Below are 13,586 nucleotides of genomic sequence, written 5' to 3' on the forward strand. Positions count from 1 at the left end.
CCCCAACTCTACTCCGTTGCTAACCCTGTCCCTCCAGGCTTTGCGGGCCCCTGGCTTAGATGCCCTGCCGGTGCATGCTGGGACTTGTAGTCCCTTTAGCTTGCCGGCCCCGCCTCTCCCCGCCTCCCATTGGCTTTCTCAGACGCCCTCCCCGAAGCTCCACCAATCACCGCAGCGTGGTGGGCAATTAAATTCTGGAGCCTGCTGGAGCGCCGCAATCACTGCACGGCGGACATCACGAGGTGGCTCGTCTGAGGTTGCGCGTCGCGAGGAGTTCCCACGGTCCTGCCGTCCGCCGCTGCCGCCGCCTCCGCGGTCGTCTGCTGCAGGTAATTGCAAGCCCCAGCTGGGGACCCGGGCTAGGCCCCACGGCCCGAGCCAGGGCTGCTTCTCTGCCGCGGCTCTGGGCCTCACGGCCGCGACTTTCAATGTCCCCGACCCTTTTTGAGTAATCCTTTTCTCACCCCCGGGAAGAGAGTTTCGGGAGGCGCGGAATCCCGAGGGAAAGGCGGCGACCTCTTAGCCCGCCCTCCCGAGGGGTGATCGTGGGCTGATGGGGGCCCTCCTGTGTTGCGAGAGCTCGGGCTGGAAGCCCTGTCGCTTCTTCCCAGGCGCAGCGGGACGCCGGTGCGCGGAGAGGATGTTTTGCTCTGGTGCCACAGGCAGGGCGTGCCGGGCAGGGTCTGGGGTTTGCTTCCGACCGTCACAAACTAGGAGCAGTTCAGCTTTTTGGTGCTCTTTTTTTTTTTTATGTTTTATTTTTAAGTGAGCGAGCGGGCGAGCATGAGCGGGGGAGGGGCCGTGAGGGAGGGAGACACAGAATCCGAAGCAGGCTCCCGGCTCCCAGCTGTCGGCACCCAGCCCGAGGCCGGCTGGAACTCACCAACGGTGAGATCACGACTGGAGCCACCCAGGCGCCCCAGCTTCTTTTTAATGCGGAGTGTTGCATCCATTTCCACCCAGATCTCTGTAGTCTAAAGGGGAACGCTGTGAACTACCACAACAGAAATACCCAAACGTGTAAAAACATCCCTTCTCAGAAGTTAGGGATGCCCTCGTTCTCAGAGGCTTGAGCTGGTGGGATGATTCACTTCTGGCATGAAAGTGAAAGCTTGATTTGGTCTCTTGCCCCTATTAGAGGTGCAAACCTACATGGGTTATTCCAGGCCAAGAATTGTAGAACCTGGTGGTTGGAAGAAGGAACTTTGTACCACGGGCTTCGTTCTATAGATGCAAATAAATGCCCAGAATTTGAGGCTTTCACTGTGGCAGCGAGTGGCGGAGCTCAGCTCTTTTACTGTAGGGTTCCATTGGTTAGCAAACGTTTATTGAGCCTTACTATGCTCTTCGAGCAGGGGTCATTTGTGAAGGGGAGAGGCTGACTATAGAGAACCATTGTAGTGTTAAGAGGGTTTGCCCAGGGCCAGCATCTCACCCTGTTGGAAGCCTCGAATCCAGATTTGTGGGAAGAAATAGAATTTAGCAGAGAAGGGGAAACCCAAATGGAGTTTGAGGGATGGGCGTGAGCTAGTGTGATGAAGGAAGGAGAAGAGCGTTTCACCTGGGAAACAGTGGGTGAAGGCGTGGGTGAAGGCGTGGAGAGAGCAAGGATTTTGGACTTGAAGTCTTGGAGCCTGGTTGGAACAAAGGATTTCATGTGGGTGGTGGATTTCATGAGAAGAGAGTGGTATATCTTGCAAGGCCTCCTGTGCTGCTGTAAGAGGTTTAGATTTTGTCCTGAAAGCCTAGGAAGCTGAATTTAGTGTATGTTGGGTAGTCTGTAGTGTGGAAAAGTATTTGAGAGAGGTCACAGCAGAGAGCACAGGCAGTAATTCCCAGAATTGGTGAGGCTTTTGAACACAGTTGGAGTTGGGAAGGAGAAGAAAGGAGACAAAAGTTAAGGAGATGAAATACACCATGCCCAGTTCTGTTCAGTAAAAGTATACCGAAGTGAATGCTGTTTCTTGAGTTTTCCAACCTATAACTATCTTTGGAAGAACTGCCCAGCACTTTTTAACTGCAGAAGTTGCTTTGTAGACTAATTCACATCCCAGTTTATGACGGGGAAATTGTCATATGTACCAAAGATGTTGAAATCTGAAAGGTTCGGCATATGATAACACTTAAATTTTCGTGTAATCCAGAAAATGCAAATTAAACCCATAATTAGATCACTTTATATCCATCAGGTTAGGAATTTATAAAGTTCGATGCAATTAAGAGATGACAGATATTTGAGGAAAAGATTCACTCCTGATAGAAGTGCACCTTAGAACAGTGTAGCCACTAGCAAAATGAGTATATCTGAAGACCTAGTGGTTGCGCTTCTAGAAAGTAGCCTAAAGAAATAGACATGTGTATGCAAGGAGTGGAGTATTAGGATGTTTACCGCAACTTTGTTTATAATGATAAATTTTTGAAACTGCGCAAATGTCCATTAGAAGGGAATGTGTATAAAGTGGGCATACGTGGTTTTAACGGTATAATAGAGTGAATGAAAAATGCTAACTTATGATTGTGGTTATCTTGTGGCGTGGGGAGAATGGAACGGGATATGGAAAAAAATTTCATCTGTAATATTTGTTTTATGGGGAAAGACACTTCACAGACTTGCAAAATATTAACAGTTTTGGGCTCAATGATAAGTAACAGTTGTTTTACATCATTCTCTGTACATTTCTGTAATTTAATGTTTACCCTTCAATTTCTTTTTTTTTTTTCAAGTTGATTTTTAGACAGAGAGAAAGCAAGCAGGGGAGGGGAAGAGAGAAAATCCCAAGCTGGCTCCCCACTGCCAGTGCAGAGCCCAATGCGGGACTCGAACTCATGAACCGAAAGATTATGACCTAGCGAAAACTAAGAGTTGGACACTTAACCGACTGAACCATCAGGTGCCCCCACCCTTCAATTTCTTGAAATATAAATTATAACAAAATTCAAGTTAAGAATTAACATCTAGCTATAAAAGTCATTCAGTCATTTTGGTAAAATACTACAAACCAAATTGATAACAGGTTTCAAAAATTGTAGTTTTGGTAAAAGGAATTCAAGTGTCAGATAGCCGTGAAAATAAAAACGTGGAAAAACTGTTAACCATTGGGCAGATTTTACTTTGCTAGATTCCAAAATTATTCTAACCATTTGGAGATTTTGAAAGTGTGTATCGACTGCCCATTTGAAACGTGGTTCAATTGCTCATACTTTTTGTAATGTTAAAAAATAATTTTTAGAGAAGGTAAAGTCATCACACTACAGATGTAAGGGTGAACAAGTAGTAAAGATTACATTTAACTTATATTGAGGAAACTTAGTGTGGTGCTTACAGCTAGTTCAAAGGCGACCCTATGGTGTGGATATATTTGTAGATCAGAAGTAATGAAATGAATGTGCAAATGGCAGGCAAAACTGGCTTCTTTCTACAACCAGAAATCAACTGAACCTCAACTTGGTAGAATTCATTTGCTTCTCTTTAGATAAGAATTGTTTGGGGCGCCTGGGTGGCTCAGTCGTTAAGCTTCCGACTTCAGCTCAGCTCAGCTCAGGTTATGATCTCACAGTTCATGGATTAGAGCCCTGCGTCAGGCTCTGTGCTGACAGCTCGGACTCTGGAACCTGCTTCGGATTCTGTGTCTCCCTCTCTCTCTGCTCCCTACCCTGCTTGCACTCTCTCTCAAAAATAAAGTAAACTTAAAAAAAACCCCAAAAACAATTGTTTGTATTGCTGTTAGCCCAGTTTACAGAGATGTGAAGAAAAAAATTCCATGCAGTTAGAATTAGGAAACCTTGAAGGGCATACTTTAATCTAGAATCAGGTTTGTCATTGAATCAGAAATTTTCCCTATAGGAAAAATAAATATTTTTTTAAATTTTTAAATTTATTTCTGAGAGAGAGGGAGACAGTGTGAGCAGAGGAGGGTCAGAGAGAGAGGGAGACACAGAATCCGAGACAGGCTCCAGGCTCTGAGCTAGCTGTCAGCACAGAGCCGGACGCGGGGCTCGAACCCACGAATCATGAGATCATGACCTGAGCCGAAGTCGGACGCTTAACCGACTGAGCCACCCAGGCACCCCCCCATAGGAAAAATACTGATTAACCTGAATAAAATACAGTTTTCAATTGAGATTTAAGATAAGATCTAGTTGGATTTCTTTTAATCCCACTCTTCAGAAAGGAAGTTTAATGAGAGCTGAATCTGCCCTTAATAATTCAGTTCTACTATCATCACACAAATAGACGATTCCCTAGAGAGGGAAGCTTGTCTGACTCAGTAGCTGTGTGTCCTATATTACAAAGAACTTGCACTACATACTTGTTGAAAACAGCAAGACAGGTTTTATTCCAGCAGTTTTATTAGTGACAGATGCTCAGCTCTGAATACAGCAAGGATAGTTAGGATTTATGGGCAGGCTGACAGCGGATGGAAAATTATGAAAAGGAACTCGATTAGATATCAAAGGTGGACCATTCTTACAGGATTCTTGCTAAACTGAGCTCATCAGGCCAAGACCTAGTTAAGAGGGGGCTCAGAGGAGCTTGACTCAGTTTGGTCAAGGTTGGGTCCTTAACATCTGTCCCTGTCTCTCTTGCATACCGTCAGTCAGAGTCCACTAATGTTGATCTTTTTGTAAGCCCCAAGAGAGGAGAGAGCAGGATCAAAGACCTTCAGGATTGGAAGGTTCTTTTCAGATGTCGTTGACTAGCTAGTTGCTTTGCTTGGCTTTGATCCTTCCCTGTTTCTAAAGAGTCAGTAGCAAATCGGGGACTGGCCTTGAGGTCACACCCAGTGGTGGTTAAGGTGTGGACTTTGGTATGGACCTTGGTTTGAACTTGACCATGCTACTTAGGGTAGTCCTGTGATTGGGGCCTCATTACTTGTATTGCTGGTGCCAGTTTATCTAGAATGGGCCCTCTGTCCCACACCTAGCAAATGAAGGGAACCTTACTTGCTAGTATACTTCTTTAAGACAAATGGAGTCCTTTAATGGAATTGCTGACCTTGTGTAACCCTGAAGCCTCAGAGAGACACAGGACTAAGAGGGAACAGCAGAGGATTTGTCATCGGAGGCGGATAGAATTCCTTCATAAAGGTTTGGCCGTTGATCTTGACTCTGCAATTCAGGTTCTCCTTTGATAGGTTCTTTTAAGAGAAGAGCTCCTTATACAGATGGCCCACAAGTGCCTTAAAATACAGGGTGGTGAAGAGCACTGTGGGAGGAAGGGCTTGGGCCCTGGGTAGGGGGTGTTGTGTGCCCACCTGCGGTTACCTGGTTTTGCAGACATCCACATAAACAGCTCTTTTTTGTGTGTGTGACAAGCAAGGTGGCATCATGAAAAAAGCAGTCTCTGGACCAGATCTGTGGGTCAGCCCCAGGTATGCTGCTTACCAGCGCATTTCTGTCCCTGTCCAGCCTCACTTTTCTCAGCTCTCAGAATAGAACGATGAGACCAGCTCACAGGCTTTTGTGAGGATTGTGTGAAGTGTACGCAGCGTGGCTCATCGCAGAAACCCGCAAGCACCCCACTCTGCCGCCCTGTGCAGCCTGTGAACACGTGTCTCTGTAGGGAGACCTCTCCTCTGGTTGGGGTAACACCCGTCTGTCATTCTGTCTCCACAAATGGTTAGCAGACTAAACACATCCCCCTTATGCAGCCCCCTTGGAGATTTTTTCCACTGTTTTAAAACAGTTCGTCATAAGTGGTCCATGGCTGATTGAACTAGACAGCCCTCTGTAGATGACGATGTATGTTCTACCATTTTGCCATTAGAATGGGTGGGCTTCCTCACTTCCTCAAAGTCTTTGCCCTCTGAAAAATAATGCCTCCCACTTCTTCTGGCCTCTGCCCCCTGCCTTATATTTGCCCGGAATGTTCATCCCCTCTGACAACGTGTAGATTTCAGTCGTGTGTCTTCCCACTAGAATGTTTCCTGTTCTGTGCCGTGTTTGTAGGATGGTTGGGTGGGTGGGTAGATGGCAAAAATAGCCATCTTGGGGACACTTGGGCAGCTCAGTTGGTTAAGTGTCTGGCTCTTAGTATCGGCTTAGGTCATGATTTCACGGTTCATGAGTTCAAGCCCTGCACTGGGCTCTGTGCTGGCAGCGTGGAGCCTGCTTGGGATTCTCTGTCTCTCTGCCCCTCCCCAACTCACTTTTTTTCTCTCTCTCTCAAAATAAATAAATAAACTAAAAAAATACAGCTATCCTGAAGAGCTAGTTCAGCAGGGTTCATTTACTTTGTCTTCATGACATTTCTCTTCAAGAGAACAAGAATCATAGGCACGTTGCAAGGTTATTTGTGACTTTGGTCTGATACTTAGACTTTGTCAAGAATATTGCCGATCAGCAAACGGCTGGGTGAGGCTGGCTGCCTTGAGATGCGTTCTTGCTGAGGGTGGTGGAAAGCTTACGTTACATCTCATCTTCGTTCTAGACCCCAATATGTTTTCCCAAATGGTATTCACATATGTGTTTCTTTTAAGTGACACTTTCCATCAGTGTCCTACTGTGAGGCCTTTGACTTGCCATTCTGTTCAAGGAACCGTACTGTGTGTTTATAAGAAACAAACAAAAATCATAGACAGGAACCGTTGCCAAATGTTAACTATGAAAATGTCACTTGTATATTAATAAATCATTTTTCCCCATTGAGGGGCAGCATGCTAGCATATTAGCAGAAGAATGACAGATGAATTTGAATTTGTAAAAATAACCCGGCGGTGCTTTTTCAGTACCTGCTGTGTTGTTGGCCAACATAGGCAGTTATGCCAGTGGTGTCCCTTCTAGGGTTCACAGTCAGGTAAAATTTTACATTTTTAAAAAATACATTTTGAGAGAGAGAGGGAGAGTAAGAGAAAGAGAGAGGGAGAGACAGAATCCCAAGCAGGCTCTGTGTTATCAGTGCAGCGCCCGACACGGGGGCTCCGTCTCAGACTGGGAGATCATGACCTGAGTCAAGAGCAGGGGTCGGACACTTAACCTCCTGAGCCACCCAGGCGCCCCTTTAGATATTCTTTTTGTCCCTAAACATGAAGGGAAAAGTCACAGGGCAGGGTCTCCAGAGGAATGAGCCTCCTTGTGATTAAGTCACATGAACCAAGCTTGGAAGAGACGTGTGCAGGCCAGAGCGCCTGTTTATTGACCGCCAAGGAAGATGATAAGGACCAGCCTGGCTGTGCCCGTCACGTGGGCTGGGAGTGTATTCTCGCTCCCTGGGGAGGGTCAGAGAAGCCACCAGTCCTAGTTTCACAGGAACATCGCCATGCCCACTGGTGTGGGCTCTGGCTGCGCCCGCGGGATAGTGGCCGGGCCAAACGGATATGAGAGAGATGGTGTGATTGGCAAGGCAAAGTATTTCTGTCCAGCCCTTTAGAGAAGCAATGTGCCAGCTGCTGCCCCAGTGGAAGGCTTCCCAGGGAGGCTTAGCATGTGAAGCTGCCTGGCAAGCTCGGCGTCAAAGAGCTGCTGGAGGGGGGGGGGGGGTCACCTCTGTGGTCACTGTCACCTCTGCTGGTACCTCCCAGCCCTGAGATGAGCCCCAGTCAGTGCCAGAGGACTCGGGAGAGTGTCCTCAGGGGCACATTAAGACATAACTAGGCCAGCTGTGTTTGGCACCAGGGTGGCTTGGGCAAGTCCACTGCCATTGTCTGTTCCCTGATCTCATCCGTCATATACCATAGTAAAAAAACAAGACAAACTGGGGCGCCTGGGTGGCTCAGTCAGTTTAACGTCCGACTCTTGATTTTGGCTGAGGTCATGATCCCAGCCAGGGTTGTGGGATTGAGCTCCGCATCAGGCTCTACAGTGAGTGTGGAGACAGATTCTCTCTCTCTCTCGCCCTCTCTCTCTATCTCCCTCCCCGGCTCATGCCTTCTATAAAACGAACAAGCACAAACAAAAAGCATGGCCATTCCTGAACAGGCTCAAAAACGAATCTGGGGCGCCTTCTTGTAGTTCCTGTTCATCTACGGAAGACCTTGCAGGGGTGCTAAAGAAATGTGGGTCTAGTACCTACGCAGGTTATAGGTTAAGAATTGAGTTCCTGGAGGGAGTAGCGGAGGGGGGTGGTGGGTAAAGAGTAGTGTCAGGTCGTGAGGCTTTGGGCCAGAGGTGAACTAGAGCCCGCCAAGGTTAACGAAGAGCGCCGTGACATCAAAGCATAGTCCTGGACATCCCCTGTGGCTTGTTAGAAATGCAGAGTCCCAGGTCCAGCCCAGGCCTGCTGAGTCAGCATCTGCATCCTGACAAGATCTCCAGAGGAGGTGGGTCACAGTCCGGCTGGAGAAGCACTGGACTAAGGCACTGTTAAGTTCTTAAACTTTTTTTCGGACTCAGGGCTTCCTGTTTCCTCACTTTGCGGGGGGAATCCCCTACTCAGTCCATTTTTGAGTTTTAGCACAGGGGTAGGTACAGAATGCTAAGGATTCTTAGCTTATGGGTCGTTCATCCCTTAGCTGGCTGCATGCTCACCGAGGGTAGAGGCTCTGTCCTGTCCCTGTTGCGTTCGGGGACAGAGTGGGTGTTTTTCTGCCAGAGTGGGTGTTCAGAAGACTCTGGTCAACTGGGTGAAGGAATGAGTGAATGAACTGGCGAATGCGTGGGTGAGCACTCTCTGAGAAACAAGAGTCAGAGCGCAGCCTTCAACCTTTGTTCTGCCGAATCCCTACGTCTCAGAGACTGAATGGTTTTCCTCTTCTCTCAGTGTCACAGGCCTAGTATCTGTCACAGGAAAGCTGTTGTTTTAAAGTAACATTCAGGATGCAGGGCAGGGTCTGAGCTGAGTAAGGCCTAGTGGCCAGGACTTGCCTGAATGCTGCCTCTGTGCATAAAAACTTTTAATTAAAAAAATTTTTTTTAAATGTTTTATTTATTTTTGAGAGAGAGAGATAGAGACAGCGTGAGCAGGGGAGGGTGAGAGAGAGAGGGAGACACAGAATTCAAAGCAGACTCTAGGCTCTGAGCTGTCAAGCGAGGCTTGAACCCACGAGTCGTGTGATCATGACCTGAGCCGAAGTCGGTCACTCAACCGACTGAGCCACCCAGGTGCCTCTTGTGCATTAAAACTTTAAAGTGTTGGCCGGGTGGTATAAAATTGGGCATGTAACGTTGCGGCAAATGGCAAGAATAGTGTTTCATTGTGTGTGTGTGTGTGTGTGTGTATATATATATATACCACATCTTTATCCATTCATCAGTTGATGGACATTTGGGCTCTTTCCATAATTTGGCTGTTGTTGACAGTGCTGCTGTGAACATTGGGGTGCACGTGCCTCTTTGAGAAATACAGAGAACAAACTGAAGGTTGCTGGAGGTGAGGCGGGTGGGTGGAGGGATGGGCTAAGTGGATGATGGGCATTGAGGAGAGCACTTGTTTGGATGAGCCCTGGGTGTTATATGCGGGTGATGAATCACTGGGTTCTACTCCTGAAACCAATATTACACTGTATGTTAACTAACTTGAATTTAAATAAATAAATTTTTAAAAATTGGGCATGTACTTCATTAAGAATAAAGTCTCAATGTAGAGCCGTGTAGAAAGGCTGAACCAGAAATTCAGAAGGCATGGGTTCTGGTCTCTGGCCGGAGCTGGCTATCCGTGGGTATTAGACAAGTCATTTCTCTTGCTTTAACCTCCCCTTCCTATAACAAGGAATAAATTATTTGCTTTGCCTGAGTTATACTGAATACATGTTGTAAATGTTGTATGAAGGCATCGATTTGAGCTGCCAGTGTTTGACTCTAGCTTATCCAGATAACTCGCTCACAAACTTATAAACTGCCCCTCAGTGTTTATATTGAACATACATTGAGTTTTTCCACACTTTATTACATAAGTAATATCCATTAATTGTAGTAAAAAGAGAGATGGGAGGAAGAAAATCAGACTGACGTCTACCGGCCGCCAATCGCTAACTACTGTTAAATTTCTGTGTCTGCCTTGCACATTTTTCTATGTACCCACTAGACGTGTATTCTTTCCTTGCAAATATTTCATACAGTGTGGTAGACATTTTTCTAGGACAGTGAATTTTGATGCTGAGTTTTATCCGCTGTATTCCAAGTTGTGACAAACCCATTCTAAAACCTTTTAAGGCTGCGCAAAGAATTTTCCTGGTATTCTTTGGTTTATACCTGTAACTTCAACCTGTAGTGAGGGAAATTTTGGTCGACCCTTCTGCCCCTAGGGAAAGAGGCTGCAGAGCTAAAGAAAGAATTCTGCTCTGTTAGCATTTTTGTCCTTAGCCTGTTCTATCTGATGACTAACTGGTCTTATCTTTTTGACCCATTTGCTGTGATATTTCCTCAGGGACCAAAAATATTCTGTTTTTGTCATTCCTTTTTTGCTTGACTCTGCTTTTTCCTCCCCAGGTTTCTGCCGTTGACCTCTGGGGCACAGAATGATTTGGAAAGGAGCCGTGTTGCTCAGCGTGGTCCTGGGAATCAGTGCTCTGCCCATAGATGATCCCGAGGATGGGGGCAAGCACTGGGTGGTGATTGTCGCCGGTTCGAATGGCTGGTATAATTACAGGCACCAGGTAAGACCGTGACTCATGTTTTTCTTTACGACCCTGGTAGTCTTTAAACCATCCCGGACATTGTCAATAGAACAGACTTCTTAAAAAGTCATTCACATGCCTGAAGGCTGACAAAAGGACATGTGTTGGCAAGGATGTGGACAAATGGGAGCCTCCTAAAGTGGTGCAGCCGTTTTGGAAAACTGTCTGGCGGTTCCCCCAAAGGTGAGACATCGAGTCACTGCGTGACACGGCAGTTCCACTCCTAGGTATGTATCCAGAGAACCGATCACATAGGTGCACACAGATGCTTGTACCTGAGTGTTCCTAGCAGTATTTCTCATGCTGGTGAAAAAGTGCAAACGGTCCAAATATCCATCACCTGGTGAGCGGATTAACAAATGTGGTGCATCCATACAAGGGGTGTTATTTGGCCACAAAAAGGAGTGAAGTACTGATACAGGCTTCAACGCGGAAGAACCGTAGAAACATGCTGAGTGAAAGAATCCAGTCACAAAGGATCATGTAGGATCCCACGGATATGAAAGGCCAGAGTAGGGAAATCTGTAGAGACAGAAAGTTGACCAGTGGTTGCCAAGGTCTGGGTGGAGGGGTGAGTGGGGAGGGACTCTGGGGTGATAAAAATATCCTGGAATTAGAGAGGGTTATACAACTTTGTGAATATACTGGGTACCACTGGGTTGTATAATTTATTTATTTTGTTTTTGTAACATTTATTTTTGAGAAAGAGAGAGAGAGAGAGAGACAGGGCATGAGCGGGGACGGGCAGAGGGAAAGGGAGACACAGAATCCGAAGCAGACTCCAGGCTCTGAGCTGTCAGCACAGAGCCCAACGTGGGGCTCAAACCGGTGAACCGGGAGATCATGACCTGAGCCGAAGTCAGATGCTCAATTGACTGAGCCCCCCAGGCTCCCCGTGGGCGGTGTATTTTAAAAAGCTGACTTTTCTGGTATATGACTTAGACTCTAAAGTTGTTATTTAAACCATGAGTTAATCTTTCAGTTCTCAGAAACAGGATGCAGACTGTCACAGTGTGTGCTGGGTTCTCGTCTGAGAGCCCTTTCCACAAATGAACTCACTTAACCCTGTCACCGTGGGGTAATGCGCAATAGGCTGGGTTCTTGTTTCCTCTTTGTGAGCGAGGGGACTGAAGCATAGAAGGCGCCAGTCCTCACCCAGCGTGCCGCAGATGGCAGGTGGCTGAGCCTGGGTCACCCCGGGCTGACTAGCTCTGAACAGCACTCTCCGGGAGGAGGGCCACGTGTGTTGCGGCAAATTTTCTAGTAGCCACATTCTTTTTTTAATGTTTATTCATTTTCGAGAGAGAGTGGAGAGCATGTGCATGCTGGAGGGGTAGAGAGAAAGGGGAACAGAGGATCAGAAATGAACTCTGCACAGACAGCAGGGCGTCTGCTCTGGGGCTTGAACACACAAACCGTGAGATCACGACTTGAGCTGAAGACAGATGCTTGACCGGCTGAGCCACCCAGGTGCCCCGACCACATTTTTGAAAAGTAAAAAAGAAACAGGTCAAAGTAGCTTATTGTTATATATTATTTATCCCAATATATGCAAACTATCATTTCACTGGAATCAATATGAAAAGTTAATAGAGTTACTTTACCTTTTTTTTTTTTTTTTAACTAAATCATCAAAATCTGGGATGCATTTACGTGCACGATGCATGCAGTTTGGACTGGCTGAACCTGAAGTGTTAAGTTGCCCTGGGAGGCTGGTGGCTGCTGTATTGGACAGCGCAGGCCTGGAGTCTCTGTTCCCTCGTGCATTTCCCTCCCGGGCTGTCAGTTTTCATTTCTGTTAAGTAGGGGGTTGGTTTAGAAGAACCCCCTGCCAGCTCTAGAATGTGATGGTCATTGAACAGCCTTTTTTTTTTTTGTTTTAATTTTTTTCATGTTTGTTTATTTTTGAGAGAGAGACAGAGTGTGAGTGGGGGAGGGGCAGAGAGAAAGGGAGGCACAGAATCTGAAGCTGTCAGCACAGAGCCTGACTATGGAGCTCGAACTCACAAACCGTGAAATCATGACCTGAGCTGAAGTCGGACGCTTAACCGACTGAGCCACCCAGGCGCCCCTGAATGGCCTGTTTTTGTGAGTGGTTTTGCGTGTTTGCTGAATAAGAAATTTGGCTTGATTGCAAAGTTGTTGTCATGGCAAAATGATCCCTTTAACGTTTTAATAATTAACCACAGACCTGACCTAGTTACCGACAGGGCAGCCTGAGTATGATCGCTCTCGGTTTTCTCCTCCCTCCCTGAGGCGGGGGAAAGATAAGGTATTAGATACAGGTCACCAATAGTGAGCAGACTGATTCATCAGCCACGCTGGTTTTTTGTTTTTTGTTTTTTAAGTTTATTTATTTTGAGAGAGAGAGAGCACAATGGGAGAAGAGACAGAGAAAGAGAGGGAGAGAATCCCAAGCAGGCTCTGTACCACCATTGCAGAGCCCGATGCAGGGCTCAAACTCCCAAACCTTGAGATCATGACCTGAGCTGAAGTCAGACACTTAACCGACGGAGTCACCCGGGCGCCCCTTAAATGTTACTGAATTTTGAGAGAGAGAGAGAGAGAGAGAGACAGAGGGAGATGGAGACAGAATCCCAAGCAGACTCCATGCTATGGAGCCTGATGGGGCCTTGAACTCCTGAACCATGAGATCATAACCTGAATCAAAGTCAAGAGTCAGACGCTGAAAACCAACAGAGCCACCCAGGCCCTCCTTGCCTCGCTGGCTTTTGTACAGATCACTCTGAAAGAATATTATCGGTTTAAACGTTAGTAAGTATAGGAATCCAATGACTGTTTGCTCCGAGAAAACCCTTTCTGTTTTTTGGTTGTGGTTGTTGAAGTGTGCTTGTTTCCGTGGGTACAGTAACATCGAACAGAAGGAAGAGAAGCAGGACCACAGTGAAACACTCATCCCTGAGTACGAGGACGGAGGCTGTGCAGAGGAGCCGCGTGTGCTGACCTCGGCACAGGGAATGTTCCTCCTAGAACCTGCACGGACTTTTCCACTTCACGTTTTTAGGGAGGTTT

General features: G+C 46.8%; 1 protein-coding gene across 1 annotated transcript in view; it reads left to right on the forward strand.

The window, feature by feature from the left end:
• Positions 1 to 219: 219 nt before the first annotated feature.
• The window catches only part of LGMN (legumain), a 32,231-nt gene continuing 18,864 nt past the window's right edge, over positions 220 to 13,586 (forward strand). The window contains exons 1-2 of the mRNA XM_077780844.1: positions 220 to 329; positions 10,366 to 10,532. Of these exons, the coding sequence (XP_077636970.1) occupies positions 10,395 to 10,532 (138 nt within the window). The 5' untranslated portion in view covers positions 220 to 329; positions 10,366 to 10,394. The remainder of the gene's footprint in view (positions 330 to 10,365; positions 10,533 to 13,586) is intronic.

Source organism: Crocuta crocuta, unplaced genomic scaffold (assembly GCF_008692635.1).
Source record: "Crocuta crocuta isolate KB4526 unplaced genomic scaffold, BGI_CrCroc_1.0 scaffold299, whole genome shotgun sequence".
Lineage (NCBI taxonomy): Eukaryota > Metazoa > Chordata > Mammalia > Carnivora > Hyaenidae > Crocuta > Crocuta crocuta.